This window comes from Strongylocentrotus purpuratus, unplaced genomic scaffold (assembly GCF_000002235.5).
Source record: "Strongylocentrotus purpuratus isolate Spur 01 unplaced genomic scaffold, Spur_5.0 spur5_scaffold_6, whole genome shotgun sequence".
Lineage (NCBI taxonomy): Eukaryota > Metazoa > Echinodermata > Echinoidea > Camarodonta > Strongylocentrotidae > Strongylocentrotus > Strongylocentrotus purpuratus.
Genome location: NW_022145612.1, coordinates 22,395,208 through 22,407,894, shown reverse-complemented (window position 1 = coordinate 22,407,894; position 12,687 = coordinate 22,395,208). Strand labels below are relative to the sequence as shown.

At 37.6% G+C, this 12,687-nt stretch overlaps 1 protein-coding gene across 1 annotated transcript; it reads right to left on the bottom strand.

The window, feature by feature from the left end:
- Positions 1-71: 71 nt before the first annotated feature.
- Positions 72-3,581, bottom strand: LOC115929850. Its single transcript, XM_030999923.1, has 6 exons — positions 3,468-3,581; positions 2,766-2,914; positions 2,146-2,314; positions 1,410-1,552; positions 751-994; positions 72-161 (listed from the first exon to the last, which is right to left on the bottom strand). The coding sequence occupies exons 1-6, from the start codon at positions 3,579-3,581 to the stop codon at positions 72-74; spliced, it is 909 nt and encodes a 302-aa protein (XP_030855783.1).
- Between the last annotated feature and the right edge of the window lie 9,106 nt (positions 3,582-12,687).

Sequence of the window (12,687 nt, the reverse complement as noted above, 5' to 3'; positions counted from 1 at the left end):
CCAAAACTGTGATATCTACTCATTACAAACTACAATTATACATGAAAAAGATAGCACATTTCAAAAGAACTCTACTCTACACTCGTACACATGTAATGAAAATATTTCAGACTAATGATATTTACCTTCAAATAAGAGGTGGGGTATGGTCCTGTAGAGTCCTGAAAAGAGCAAGAAATGAATGGTAGATTATAGGATTTACATGTAACTTGATTGTAAATGTTCCATCACTCAACACATTTGAGGTGAACATCTAAGCATAAATAATTTTTTCATTGAGAATACATAAATTTCTCAAACCTCTTAAAATAAAAACCTGAATATATGGAGGTTATTAAATTCTGGCAACATACACCACATAAAAATAATTCATGCTTGAGTTCTAAAAAATGACTAGAAATTTAACAAACTCAAACCAAACACACATTGATCTTTAAGACTACAAATAGATACCATACAGAGTATTACATGAATAATCTGGGTAATGAGCAAGGACAGATAAGGAAATAGATAAGTAACCCAGTTGTCCCAACCAAGACTCGAGCAATAGAATACTCAGTCCCACATGTGCAAATGTGTGTTGTGCTTGAATATGTGAATTTGATTTTCAGCAAGTTTTTTTTTCTTCATATCTCACGGGTGTTCACCAATCTACTGCCTAATCAAAACTTCAGAATTACTTTAGGCCAGTTCCTCTCAAAATTTAGTCATATAATCTGAACTCAAGAAAAGCTTTGATTTTTTTCTTACATCAGTTAAAATTGACAGTTCCCCTGCCAAGTGTTGTAGATCTGTGGTAGCGAGATAGACGTCTTCTAAGTCTCTCTGTTCTTCATCTCTTAGTGGACTATCAGCTATGGTTGACAGCATGGCTTGCCTCAGAGACAGAAATTGGTTTCTAGCAGCCTGGAAGATAGCCTGTCTAAGGGCAGGGCATTGAAGTTGTGTTTGGCTACCCCTCTCCAGGTGAGATATGGGGGTGAATGGTGTCATCCTAAATTAGGAGAGGAGCACATTTTTTTAAATTTCCCAATGAATTACAGACATGCAGTGTCTTTTACACTGTTAGACAGGTCATTAAAATGAGATTAATATTGTTTGAAACAAAATAGTCTTAGAAACAGAGAACTGCAATCCCAAATATGTTGACTTAATTCAATATCTACTAAAATAGTACATTATGTCGGTGCTCATAAATAAATACTTTTAAGGCTGAAGTGTTTACTAATGTTTACACTGAGCTGACATGTCTGGGTAGTTTCTTATCATTTTCTGACTTTCTTTGATTGACAATAAAATTTGTACTGAAAATCCCCAGTAGGTGAGGATCGCTAATTTAATAAGATTTATCAGGCTCTTTATATAGATAAAGATAGTACACTGATCACTGATTCTCTTGTGATACTTACATTGTATAACCTCTTAAAATGACTTCCACTTCTTGAACATATAGCACAGACTTCTTCAGGAAATTACCAAAAGACTTATGGACGGATAAAAACTGAGACACACTCTGCTCCTGATGACGATTTTCCCTCCACAACCTGAAATACTTATTGAGATAAGACACAGAAAGTGATGCTGAAAACAGGCATAAAAATTGCAACCTAATGATTACAAAAGTTTGGACCACATCAGCTTTGAAAAAGTTACTCTAATAAGGTCAAATATTTCTACTACAGTACAAACAATAATTTTCCTTAAATTCAAATTCATTTTAAACGAAGGGGGGGGGGGGAGCAAATTATTTCATTACTCATGTTGTGGAAACACGTCTTTCTAGTTCAAAAATAAAATCCTTAAAAAACTTTGAACACTTTGAACACTAAAAATGGTCAAAACAGTGAAAACTTCATGTAATACCTATTTTTAGTGACAATATGATTGATAGATTATAAACTTAATGTTTCATGTTAATAATATGAGTAAATGTCTCATATTCCATGATACAATCTTTAACAAATGAGAATTCCATCACATGACATCTCCTTTAATACATCATGTCTAAACAATTCCTGGAAGTGACATATTATTTTTTTTCTTCCACCCCCCCCCCCCCCCAGACCAATTTAAGGCATCAAAGTCTTTTTGTAACACACAAATTATTTTGTGAAGTTTACACTCAAGCGATTAATATTTCTGTACCTGCCATACGACACCCACTTGCCACAGCAGACTGAGAAACAAAGTTGTCATGACAACAGTGTACATGAGGATGTTTGGAATGTTGAAAGCGTCCACAGCATCCCAAAGTAATGTTGGATGACAGACACCACATAGGAGCATGATATGACTGAACATAAGAAGACCAAGGCTGAATAGGATGCAAAAACATAAATATCAGATGTTAACATCAAAAGGATAATGACAGTTCACTACTGTTTCATTTCCAGCAAAGCTTGTGCAACTTATACACACAATTAACAGCCTTTTCCCCAAGAAGTAATGACAAAATGTTTTACTAAATCTTAACCTATTCTAAGATGGGAGGAGGGACATGTCAATGCACTATCAAACAATTAAAAAGCATCAAAATCTGATAATTTGATGGAAATTATAATTATGATTAGAATGCTTTTTACTGCATATGCCATTTATACATAGCTCAAGTTATATTCTTATAACACATTAAATATCTGCGGTTTTCATACATTACATCTGTATGGAGCAAGAAGTGCATTTACTCCTACACTTTAACACAGAATTAAATCCCTTCCGGCTTTAAACCGCCAATAATACAGTTTACATAGGGATAGGATACTTACATGAATAACCAGAGACTAATCTTTGTCCCAGATAACTTGGAAGTCGTTTCTGAAACACCAAGTAATGTAGACAATACGGTTGCATCTTCTTCATTTACGCACTTGCTTATCAAGGCAAGAGTGTAGTACTTGGGAAGTCCATGGTTATTCTGTAAGAAAAAACAAAAACACAATGATACAGAATTTAATACATATACTGCATATACCTTATAATCAATAATAATAAATACAATTCCTACACATTGATTGCCGTAATCTTTTGATGTAGATCAAAATACATGGGACATTCTTGTTTTTCTACATTCGCAGGACAGAGACCATCATCACTCTGATATCTAATCATCCAAGTGATACTTGGTTTTGTTTTTTTGAAAATTTGAATTATGACTTACTACAAGCAGGATACAGTGAGATATAGCAAACATTTCTTGAGAAACAATATTCTTTCAAATGACTAACAATATGCTTCACACAGCTCTACATCACAAAAGAATCATCATCTTAGTCTTACCTCTTGATATCTAGAGAGCTTCAATAGTCAATGTAATCTCTGATATTTGTTTTTCTTCATTTGTTTTACATTTGTTTATAGTCAAAGTTTTCCAAATTCACTGCTTATATAATATATATTCATTTTCTTCTATGTATTTTTATTATGTTTTTGCAGTATGAATATCAAAGGTGACTTTGAAAGAGACTTACTAAGTATGCTAAAAACTCTTTTCTGTCGACTGGAAACAAACTTCCATGGGTAATTCTGGTGGTCCAAATCTGTAAGAGATACGACAGGGTAAGAAAGTGCAAATGAAAAATCATTACCCATGGCATATTTCATCAGGACACACTTTAAAAAAAGAATTTGAGGTTTATACTGAAAGATCAACAAAAATTATTCGAAGGGGATCCAGATTTAACCAGAGTCTTTATAATGCATGAGCCCTATGTAAAATGTTTGAAATGTTGGGGTCATGACCTAGATTTTGGGCACCCCTGTGTTGAAGGTACCTGTTAGTGTCGAGCCCTGCTATGGGTAATATAACATTTAAACTCTCTGTTAAAAGAAAGAATGATAACAAATTGCAGTGTACATCATTGGCATTTCTAAAAAAAACTAGATGGAATTTTGACTGCGTGCAGTCGAAAATGATGCCTCCGCCATAGAGCAATTTAAACAAGTTTGGAGTTTAAATCTCCAGTGGTTCTTGAGATATCATGATAACAATCTCAATGTATGGAATTTCATAAGTTGACCTCTGTGACCCTTGACCTTTGACCTACGTGCTCCAAAATCTAATCAGATTGTCTTCCTATGGTGATACACACTATCCTTAAGTTTGAAGTTTAAATCTCCAGTGGTTCTTGAGATAATTATGATATGGTGATACTATAACTATCATTAAGTTTGAAGTGAAAATTCTCCAGTGGTTCTTGAGATATCGCGATAACGATCCCAATGTATGGAATTTCATAAGTTGACCTCTGTGACCCTTGACCTTTGACCTACGTGCTCCAAAATCTAATCAGATTGTCTTCCTATGGTGATACATACTATCCTTAAGTTTGAAGTTTTTACATCTCCAGTGGTTCTTGAGATATCATGATAACAATCTCAAAGTATGGAATTTCATAAGTTGACCTCTATGACCCTTGACCTTTGACCTACGTGCTCCAAAATGTGATCAGATTGTTTTCCTATAGTGATACACACTATCACTAAGTTTGAAGTTTAAATCTCCAGTGGTTCTTGAGATATCATGATAACAATCTCAATGTATGGAATTTCATAAGTTGACCTCTGTGACCCTTGACCTTTAACATTCTTTGCTCCAAAATCTAATCAGATCGTCTTCCTATGGTGATACATACTATCCTTAAGTTTGAAGTTTAAATCTCAAATGGTTCTTGAGATATCGCGCTAACAAACTCAATACAAGGAATTTCATAAGTTGACCTCTGTGACCTGTGACCTTTGACCTACGTACTCCAAAATCTAATCAGATCGTCTTCCTATGGTGATAAATACTATTCCCGAGTCTTAAGTTTAAATCTTAAATGGTTCTTGAGGTATTGTGATAACGGTCAAACGGGACGGACGTACGGACGGACAACCCGAAAACATGATGCCTCCGGCACAACCTTCGGTGGCGGAGGCATAAAAATTATATTTTCCTCCAAAATGCTGAACCACCCCGGCCCTTACCATTTCGGCCCGAAATTGGTGTTCATTCAAATTATCACGATATTTGCCACTACGCCCCTTTCAAAGGATATGGGGGTCAGAATCCATTTAATTGCATGTAGGTACATTAATTGTGGGGAAACCAGCCTATTTAAAAAAAATTATATTTTCCTCCAAACTGCTGAACCACCCCGGCTCTTACAATTTCGGCCCGAAAGTTGTGATAATTCAAATTTTTACAATATTTGCCACTACGCCCCTCTCGAAGGGATATGGGGGTCGGAATCCATTTAATTGCATGTAGGTACATTTATTGTGGGGAAACTAGCCTATTCAAAAAACATAATATTTTCCTCCAAAATGCTGAACCACCCAGGCCTTAACCATTTCGGCCTGAAATTGGTGTTTATACAAATTATCACAATATTTGCCCCTACGCCCCTTTCAAAGGGATATGGGGGTCAGGATCCATCTAATGGCATGTATGGACATTCATTGTGGGGAAACTAGCCTACTAAAAAAAATATAATATTTTCCTCCAAAATGCTGAAACACCCCGGACCTTCTAATTTCGGCCCGAAAGTTGTGATAATTCAAATTTTTACAATATTTGCCCCTACGCTTCTTTCAAAGGGATATGGGGGTCAGAATGCATCTAATGGCATGTATGTACATTCATTGTGGGGAAACTAGCCTATTAAAAAAAAATTATATTTTCCTCCAAAATGCTGAACCACCCCGGCCCTTCCAATTTCGGCCCGAAAGTTCTGATAATTCAAATTTTTACAATATTTGCCACTACGCCCCTTTCTAAGGGATATGGGGGTCAGGATCCATCTAATGGCATGTAGGTACATTCATTGTGGGGAAACTAGCCTATTAAAAAAAACAATATTTTCCTCCACAATCCTGAACCACCCCGGCCCTTCCAATTTCGGCCCGAAAGTTGTGATAATTCAAATTTTTACAATATTTGCCACTACGCCCCTTTCAAAGGGATATGGGGGTCAGGATTCATCTAATGGCATGTATGGACATTCATTGTGGGGAAAATAGCCTATTAAAAAAAAACAATATTTTCCTCCAAAATGCTGAACCACCCCGGCCCTTACAATTTCGGCCCGAAATTGGTGTTTATTCTAATTATCACAATATTTGCCCCTACGCCCCTTTCAAAGGGATATGGGGGTCAGGATCCATCTAATGGCATGAATGTACATTCATTGTGGGGAAACTAGCCTATTAAAAAAAAAAAAATTTCCTTCAAAATGCTGAACCACCCCGGCCCTTCCAATTTCGGCCCGAAAGTTGTGATAATTCAAATTTTTTCAACAATTGGCCACTACGCCCATATAAAAGGGATATGGGGGTCAGGATCCATTTAATTGCATGTAGGTACATTCATTGTGGGGAAACTAGCCTATTAAAAAAATATGATATTTTCCTCCAAAATGCTGAACCACCCCGGCCCTTACCATTTCGGCCTGAAATTGGTGTTTATTCAAATTATCACAATATTTGCCCCTACACCCCTTTTAAAGGGATATGGGGGTCAGGATCCATCTAATTGCATGTAGGTACATTCATTGTGGGGAAACTAGCCTATTCAAAAAAATATATATTTTCCTCCAAAATGCTGAACCACCCCGGCCCTTACAATTTCGGCCCGAAAGTTCCGATAATTCAAATTTTTACAATATTTGCCACTACGCCCCTTTCAAAGGGATATGGGGGTCAGGATCCATCTAATGGCATGTAGGTACATTCATTGTGGGGAAACAAGCCTAATCAAAAAATATAATTTTTTCCTTCAAAATGCTGAACCACCCCGGCCCTTACAATTTCGGCCAAAAAGTTGTGATAATTCAAATTTTTACAATATTTGCCACTACGCCCCTTTAAAAGGGATATGGGGGTCAGAATCCAGTAAATTGCATGTAGGTACATTCATTGTGGGGAAACTAGCCTATTAAAAAAATATAATATTTTCCTCCAAAATGCTGAACCACCCCGGCCCTTACATTTTCGGCCCGAAAGTTCCGATAATTCAAATTTTTACAATATTTGCCACTACGCCCCTTTCAAAGGGATATGGGGGTCAGAATCCATCTAATGGCATGCATGTACATTCATTGTGGGGAAACTAGCCTATTCAAAAAAATATGATATTTTCCTCCAAAATGCTGAACCACCCCGGCCCTTACCATTTCGGCCTGAAATTGGTGTTTATCCAAATTATCACAATATTTGCCCCTACGCCCCTTTTAAAGGGATATGGGGGTCAGGATCCATCTAATTGCATGTAGGTACATTTAGTGTGGGGAAACTAGCCTATTCAAAAAATATAATATTTTCCTCCAAAATGCTGAACCACCCCGGCCCTTACATTTTCGGCCCGAAAGTTCCGATAATTCAAATTTTTACAATATTTGCCACTACGCCCCTTTCAAAGGGATATGGGGGTCAGGATCCATCTAATTGCATGTAGGTACATTCATTGTGGGGAAACTAGCCTAATCAAAAAATATAATTTTTTCCTTCAAAATGCTGAACCACCCCGGCCCTTACAATTTCGGCCAAAAAGTTGTGATAATTCAAATTTTTACAATATTTGCCACTACGCCCCTTTAAAAGGGATATGGGGGTCAGAATCCAGTAAATTGCATGTAGGTACATTCATTGTGGGGAAACTAGCCTATTAAAAAAAAATTATTTTTTCCTTCAAAATGCTGAACCACCCCGGCCCTTACAATTTCGGCCAAAAAGTTGTGATAATTCAAATTTTTACAATATTTGCCACTACGCCCCTTTAAAAGGGATATGGGGGTCAGAATTCAGTAAATTGCAAGTAGGTACATTCAATTTGGGGAAACTAGCCTATTAAAAAAATATGATATTTTCCTCCAAAATGCTGAACCACCCCGGCCCTTACCATTTCGGCCTGAAATTGGTGTTTATTCAAATTATCACAATATTTGCCCCTACGCCCCTTTTAAAGGGATATGGGGGTCAGGATCCATCTAATTGCATGTAGGTACATTTAGTGTGGGGAAACTAGCCTATTAAAAAAAAAAAAATTTTCCTTCAAAATGCTGAACCACCCCGGCCCTTACAATTTCGGCCAAAAAGTTGTGATAATTCAAATTTTTACAATATTTGCCACCACGCCCCTTTAAAAGGAATATGGGGGTCAGAATCCAGTAAATTGCATGTAGGTACATTCATTGTGGGGAAACTAGCCTATTCAAAAAAATATATTTTTCCTCCAAAATGCTGAACCACCCCGGCCCTTACAATTTCGGCCCGAAAGTTCCGATAATTCAAATTTTTACAATATTTGCCACTACGCCCCTTTCAAAGGGATATGGGGGTCAGGATCCATCTAATGGCATGTAGGTACATTCATTGTGGGGAAACAAGCCTAATCAAAAAATATAATTTTTTCCTTCAAAATGCTGAACCACCCCGGCCCTTACAATTTCGGCCAAAAAGTTGTGATAATTCAAATTTTTACAATATTTGCCACTACGCCCCTTTAAAAGGGATATGGGGGTCAGAATCCAGTAAATTGCATGTAGGTACATTCATTGTGGGGAAACTAGCCTATTAAAAAAATATAATATTTTCCTCCAAAATGCTGAACCACCCCGGCCCTTACATTTTCGGCCCGAAAGTTCCGATAATTCAAATTTTTACAATATTTGCCACTACGCCCCTTTCAAAGGGATATGGGGGTCAGAATCCATCTAATGGCATGCATGTACATTCATTGTGGGGAAACTAGCCTATTCAAAAAAATATGATATTTTCCTCCAAAATGCTGAACCACCCCGGCCCTTACCATTTCGGCCTGAAATTGGTGTTTATCCAAATTATCACAATATTTGCCCCTACGCCCCTTTTAAAGGGATATGGGGGTCAGGATCCATCTAATTGCATGTAGGTACATTTAGTGTGGGGAAACTAGCCTATTCAAAAAATATAATATTTTCCTCCAAAATGCTGAACCACCCCGGCCCTTACATTTTCGGCCCGAAAGTTCCGATAATTCAAATTTTTACAATATTTGCCACTACGCCCCTTTCAAAGGGATATGGGGGTCAGGATCCATCTAATTGCATGTAGGTACATTCATTGTGGGGAAACTAGCCTAATCAAAAAATATAATTTTTTCCTTCAAAATGCTGAACCACCCCGGCCCTTACAATTTCGGCCAAAAAGTTGTGATAATTCAAATTTTTACAATATTTGCCACTACGCCCCTTTAAAAGGGATATGGGGGTCAGAATCCAGTAATTGCATGTAGGTACATTCATTGTGGGGAAACTAGCCTATTAAAAAAAAATTATTTTTTCTTCAAAATGCTGAACCACCCCGGCCCTTACAATTTCGGCCAAAAAGTTGTGATAATTCAAATTTTTACAATATTTGCCACTACGCCCCTTTAAAAGGGATATGGGGGTCAGAATTCAGTAAATTGCAAGTAGGTACATTCAATTTGGGGAAACTAGCCTATTAAAAAAAAAAAAATTTTCCTTCAAAATGCTGAACCACCCCGGCCCTTACAATTTCGGCTCGAAAGTTGTGATAATTCAAATTTTTACAATATTTGCCACTAAGCCCCTTTAAAAGGGTATGGGGGTCAGAATCCAGTAAATTGCATGTAGGTACATTCATTGTGGGGAAACTAGCCTAATCAAAAAATATAATTTTTTCCTCCAAAATGCTGAACCATCCCGGACCTTCTAATTTCGGCCCGAAAGTTGTGATAATTCAAATTTTTACAATATTTGCCCCTACGCCCCTTTCAAAGGGATATGGGGGTCAGAATCCATTTAATTGCACGTAGGTACATTCATTGTGGGGAAACTAGCCTATTAAAAAAATATGATATTTTCCTCCAAAATGCTGAACCACCCCGGCCCTTACCATTTCGGCCTGAAATTGGTGTTTATTCAAATTATCACAATATTTGCCCCTACGCCCCTTTTAAAGGGATATGGGGGTCAGGATCCATCTAATTGCATGTAGGTACATTTAGTGTGGGGAAACTAGCCTATTAAAAAAAAAAAAATTTTCCTTCAAAATGCTGAACCACCCCGGCCCTTACAATTTCGGCCAAAAAGTTGTGATAATTCAAATTTTTACAATATTTGCCACCACGCCCCTTTAAAGGAATATGGGGGTCAGAATCCAGTAAATTGCATGTAGGTACATTCATTGTGGGGAAACTAGCCTATTAAAAAAAAATTATTTTTCCCTTCAAAATGCTGAACCACCCCGGCCCTTACCATTTCGGCCCGAAAGTTGTGATAATTCAAATTTTTACAATATTTGCCCCTACGCCCCTTTCAAAGGGATATGGGGGTCAGGATCCATTTAATTGCACGTAGGTACATTCATTGTGGGGAAAGTAGCCTATTAAAAAAATATGATATTTTCCTCCAAAATGCTGAACCACCCCGGCCCTTACCATTTCGGCCTGAAATTGGTGTTTATCCAAATTATCACAATATTTGCCCCTACGCCCCTTTTAAAGGGATATGGGGGTCAGGATCCATCTAATTGCATGTAGGTACATTTAGTGTGGGGAAACTAGCCTATTCAAAAAATATAATATTTTCCTCCAAAATGCTGAACCACCCCGGCCCTTACAATTTCGGCCCGAAAGTTGTGATAATTCAAATTTTTACAATATTTGCCACTACGCCCCTTTCAAAGGGATATGGGGGTCAGGATCCATCTAATGGCATGTATGGACATTTATTGTGTGGAAACTAACCTATTAAAAAAAAAAAATATTTTCCTCCAAAATGCTGAACCACCCCGGACCTTCTAATTTCGGCCCGAAAGTTGTGATAATTCAAATTTTTACAATATTTGCCCCTACGCCCCTTTCAAAGGGATATGGGGGTCAGGATCCATCTAATGGCATGTAGGTACATTCATTGTGGGGAAACTAGCCTAATCAAAAAATATAATTTTTTCCTTCAAAATGCTGAACCACCCCGGCCCTTCCAATTTCGGCCCGAAAGTTGTGATAATTCAAATTTTTTCAACAATTGGCCACTACGCCCCTTTAAAAGTGATATGGGGGTCAGAATCCAGTAAATTGCATGTAGGTACATTCATTGTGGGGAAACTAGCCTATTCAAAAAATATAATATTTTCCTCCAAAATGCTGAACCACCCCGGCCCTTACATTTTCGGCCCGAAAGTTCCGATAATTCAAATTTTTACAATATTTGCCACTACGCCCCTTTCAAAGGGATATGGGGGTCAGAATCCATCTAATGGCATGTATGTACATTCATTGTGGGGAAACTAGCCTATTCAAAAAATATGATATTTTCCTCCAAAATGCTGAACCACCCCGGCCCTTACCATTTCGGCCTGAAATTGGTGTTTATCCAAATTATCACAATATTTGCCCCTACGCCCCTTTTAAAGGGATATGGGGGTCAGGATCCATCTAATTGCATGTAGGTACATTTAGTGTGGGGAAACTAGCCTATTCAAAAAATATAATATTTTCCTCCAAAATGCTGAACCACCCCGGCCCTTACATTTTCGGCCCGAAAGTTGTGATAATTCAAATTTTTACAATATTTGCCACTACGCCCCTTTCAAAGGGATATGGGGGTCAGGATCCATCTAATTGCATGTAGGTACATTCATTGTGGGGAAACTAGCCTAATCAAAAAATATGATATTTTCCTCCAAAATGCTGAACCACCCCGGCCCTTACAATTTCGGCCAAAAGTTGTGATAATTCAAATTTTTACAATATTTGCCACCACGCCCCTTTCAAAGGGATATGGGGGTCAGAATCCATCTAATGGCATGTAGGTACATTCATTGTGGGGAAACTAGCCTATTAAAAAAAAAAATATTTTCCTCCAAAATGCTGAACCACCCCGGCCCTTACCATTTCGGCCTGAAATTGGTGTTTATTCAAATTATCACAATATTTGCCCCTACGCCCCTTTTAAAGGGATATGGGGGTCAGGATCCATCTAATTGCATGTAGGTACATTTATTGTGGGGAAACTAGCCTATTAAAAAAAAAAAAATTTTCCTTCAAAATGCTGAACCACCCCGGCCCTTACAATTTCGGCCAAAAAGTTGTGATAATTCAAATTTTTACAATATTTGCCACCACGCCCCTTTAAAAGGAATATGGGGGTCAGAATCCAGTAAATTGCATGTAGGTACATTCATTGTGGGGAAACTAGCCTATTAAAAAAAAATTATTTTTCCTTCAAAATGCTGAACCACCCCGGCCCTTACCATTTCGGCCCGAAAGTTGTGATAATTCAAATTTTTACAATATTTGCCCCTACGCCCCTTTCAAAGGGATATTGGGGTCAGAATCCATCTAATGGCATGTAGGTACATTCATTGTGGGGAAACTAGCCTATTAAAAAAAAAATATTTTCCTCCAAAATGCTGAACCACCCCGGCCCTTCCAATTTCGGCCAAAAGTTGTGATAATTCAAATTTTTACAATATTTGCCACTACGCCCCTTTAAAAGGAATATGGGGGTCAGAATCCAGTAAATTGCATGTAGGTACATTCATTGTGGGGAAACTAGCCTATTAAAAAAAAATTATTTTTCCCTTCAAAATGCTGAACCACCCCGGCCCTTACCATTTCGGCCCGAAAGTTGTGATAATTCAAATTTTTACAATATTTGCCCCTACGCCCCTTTCAAAGGGATATGGGGGTCAGGATCCATTTAA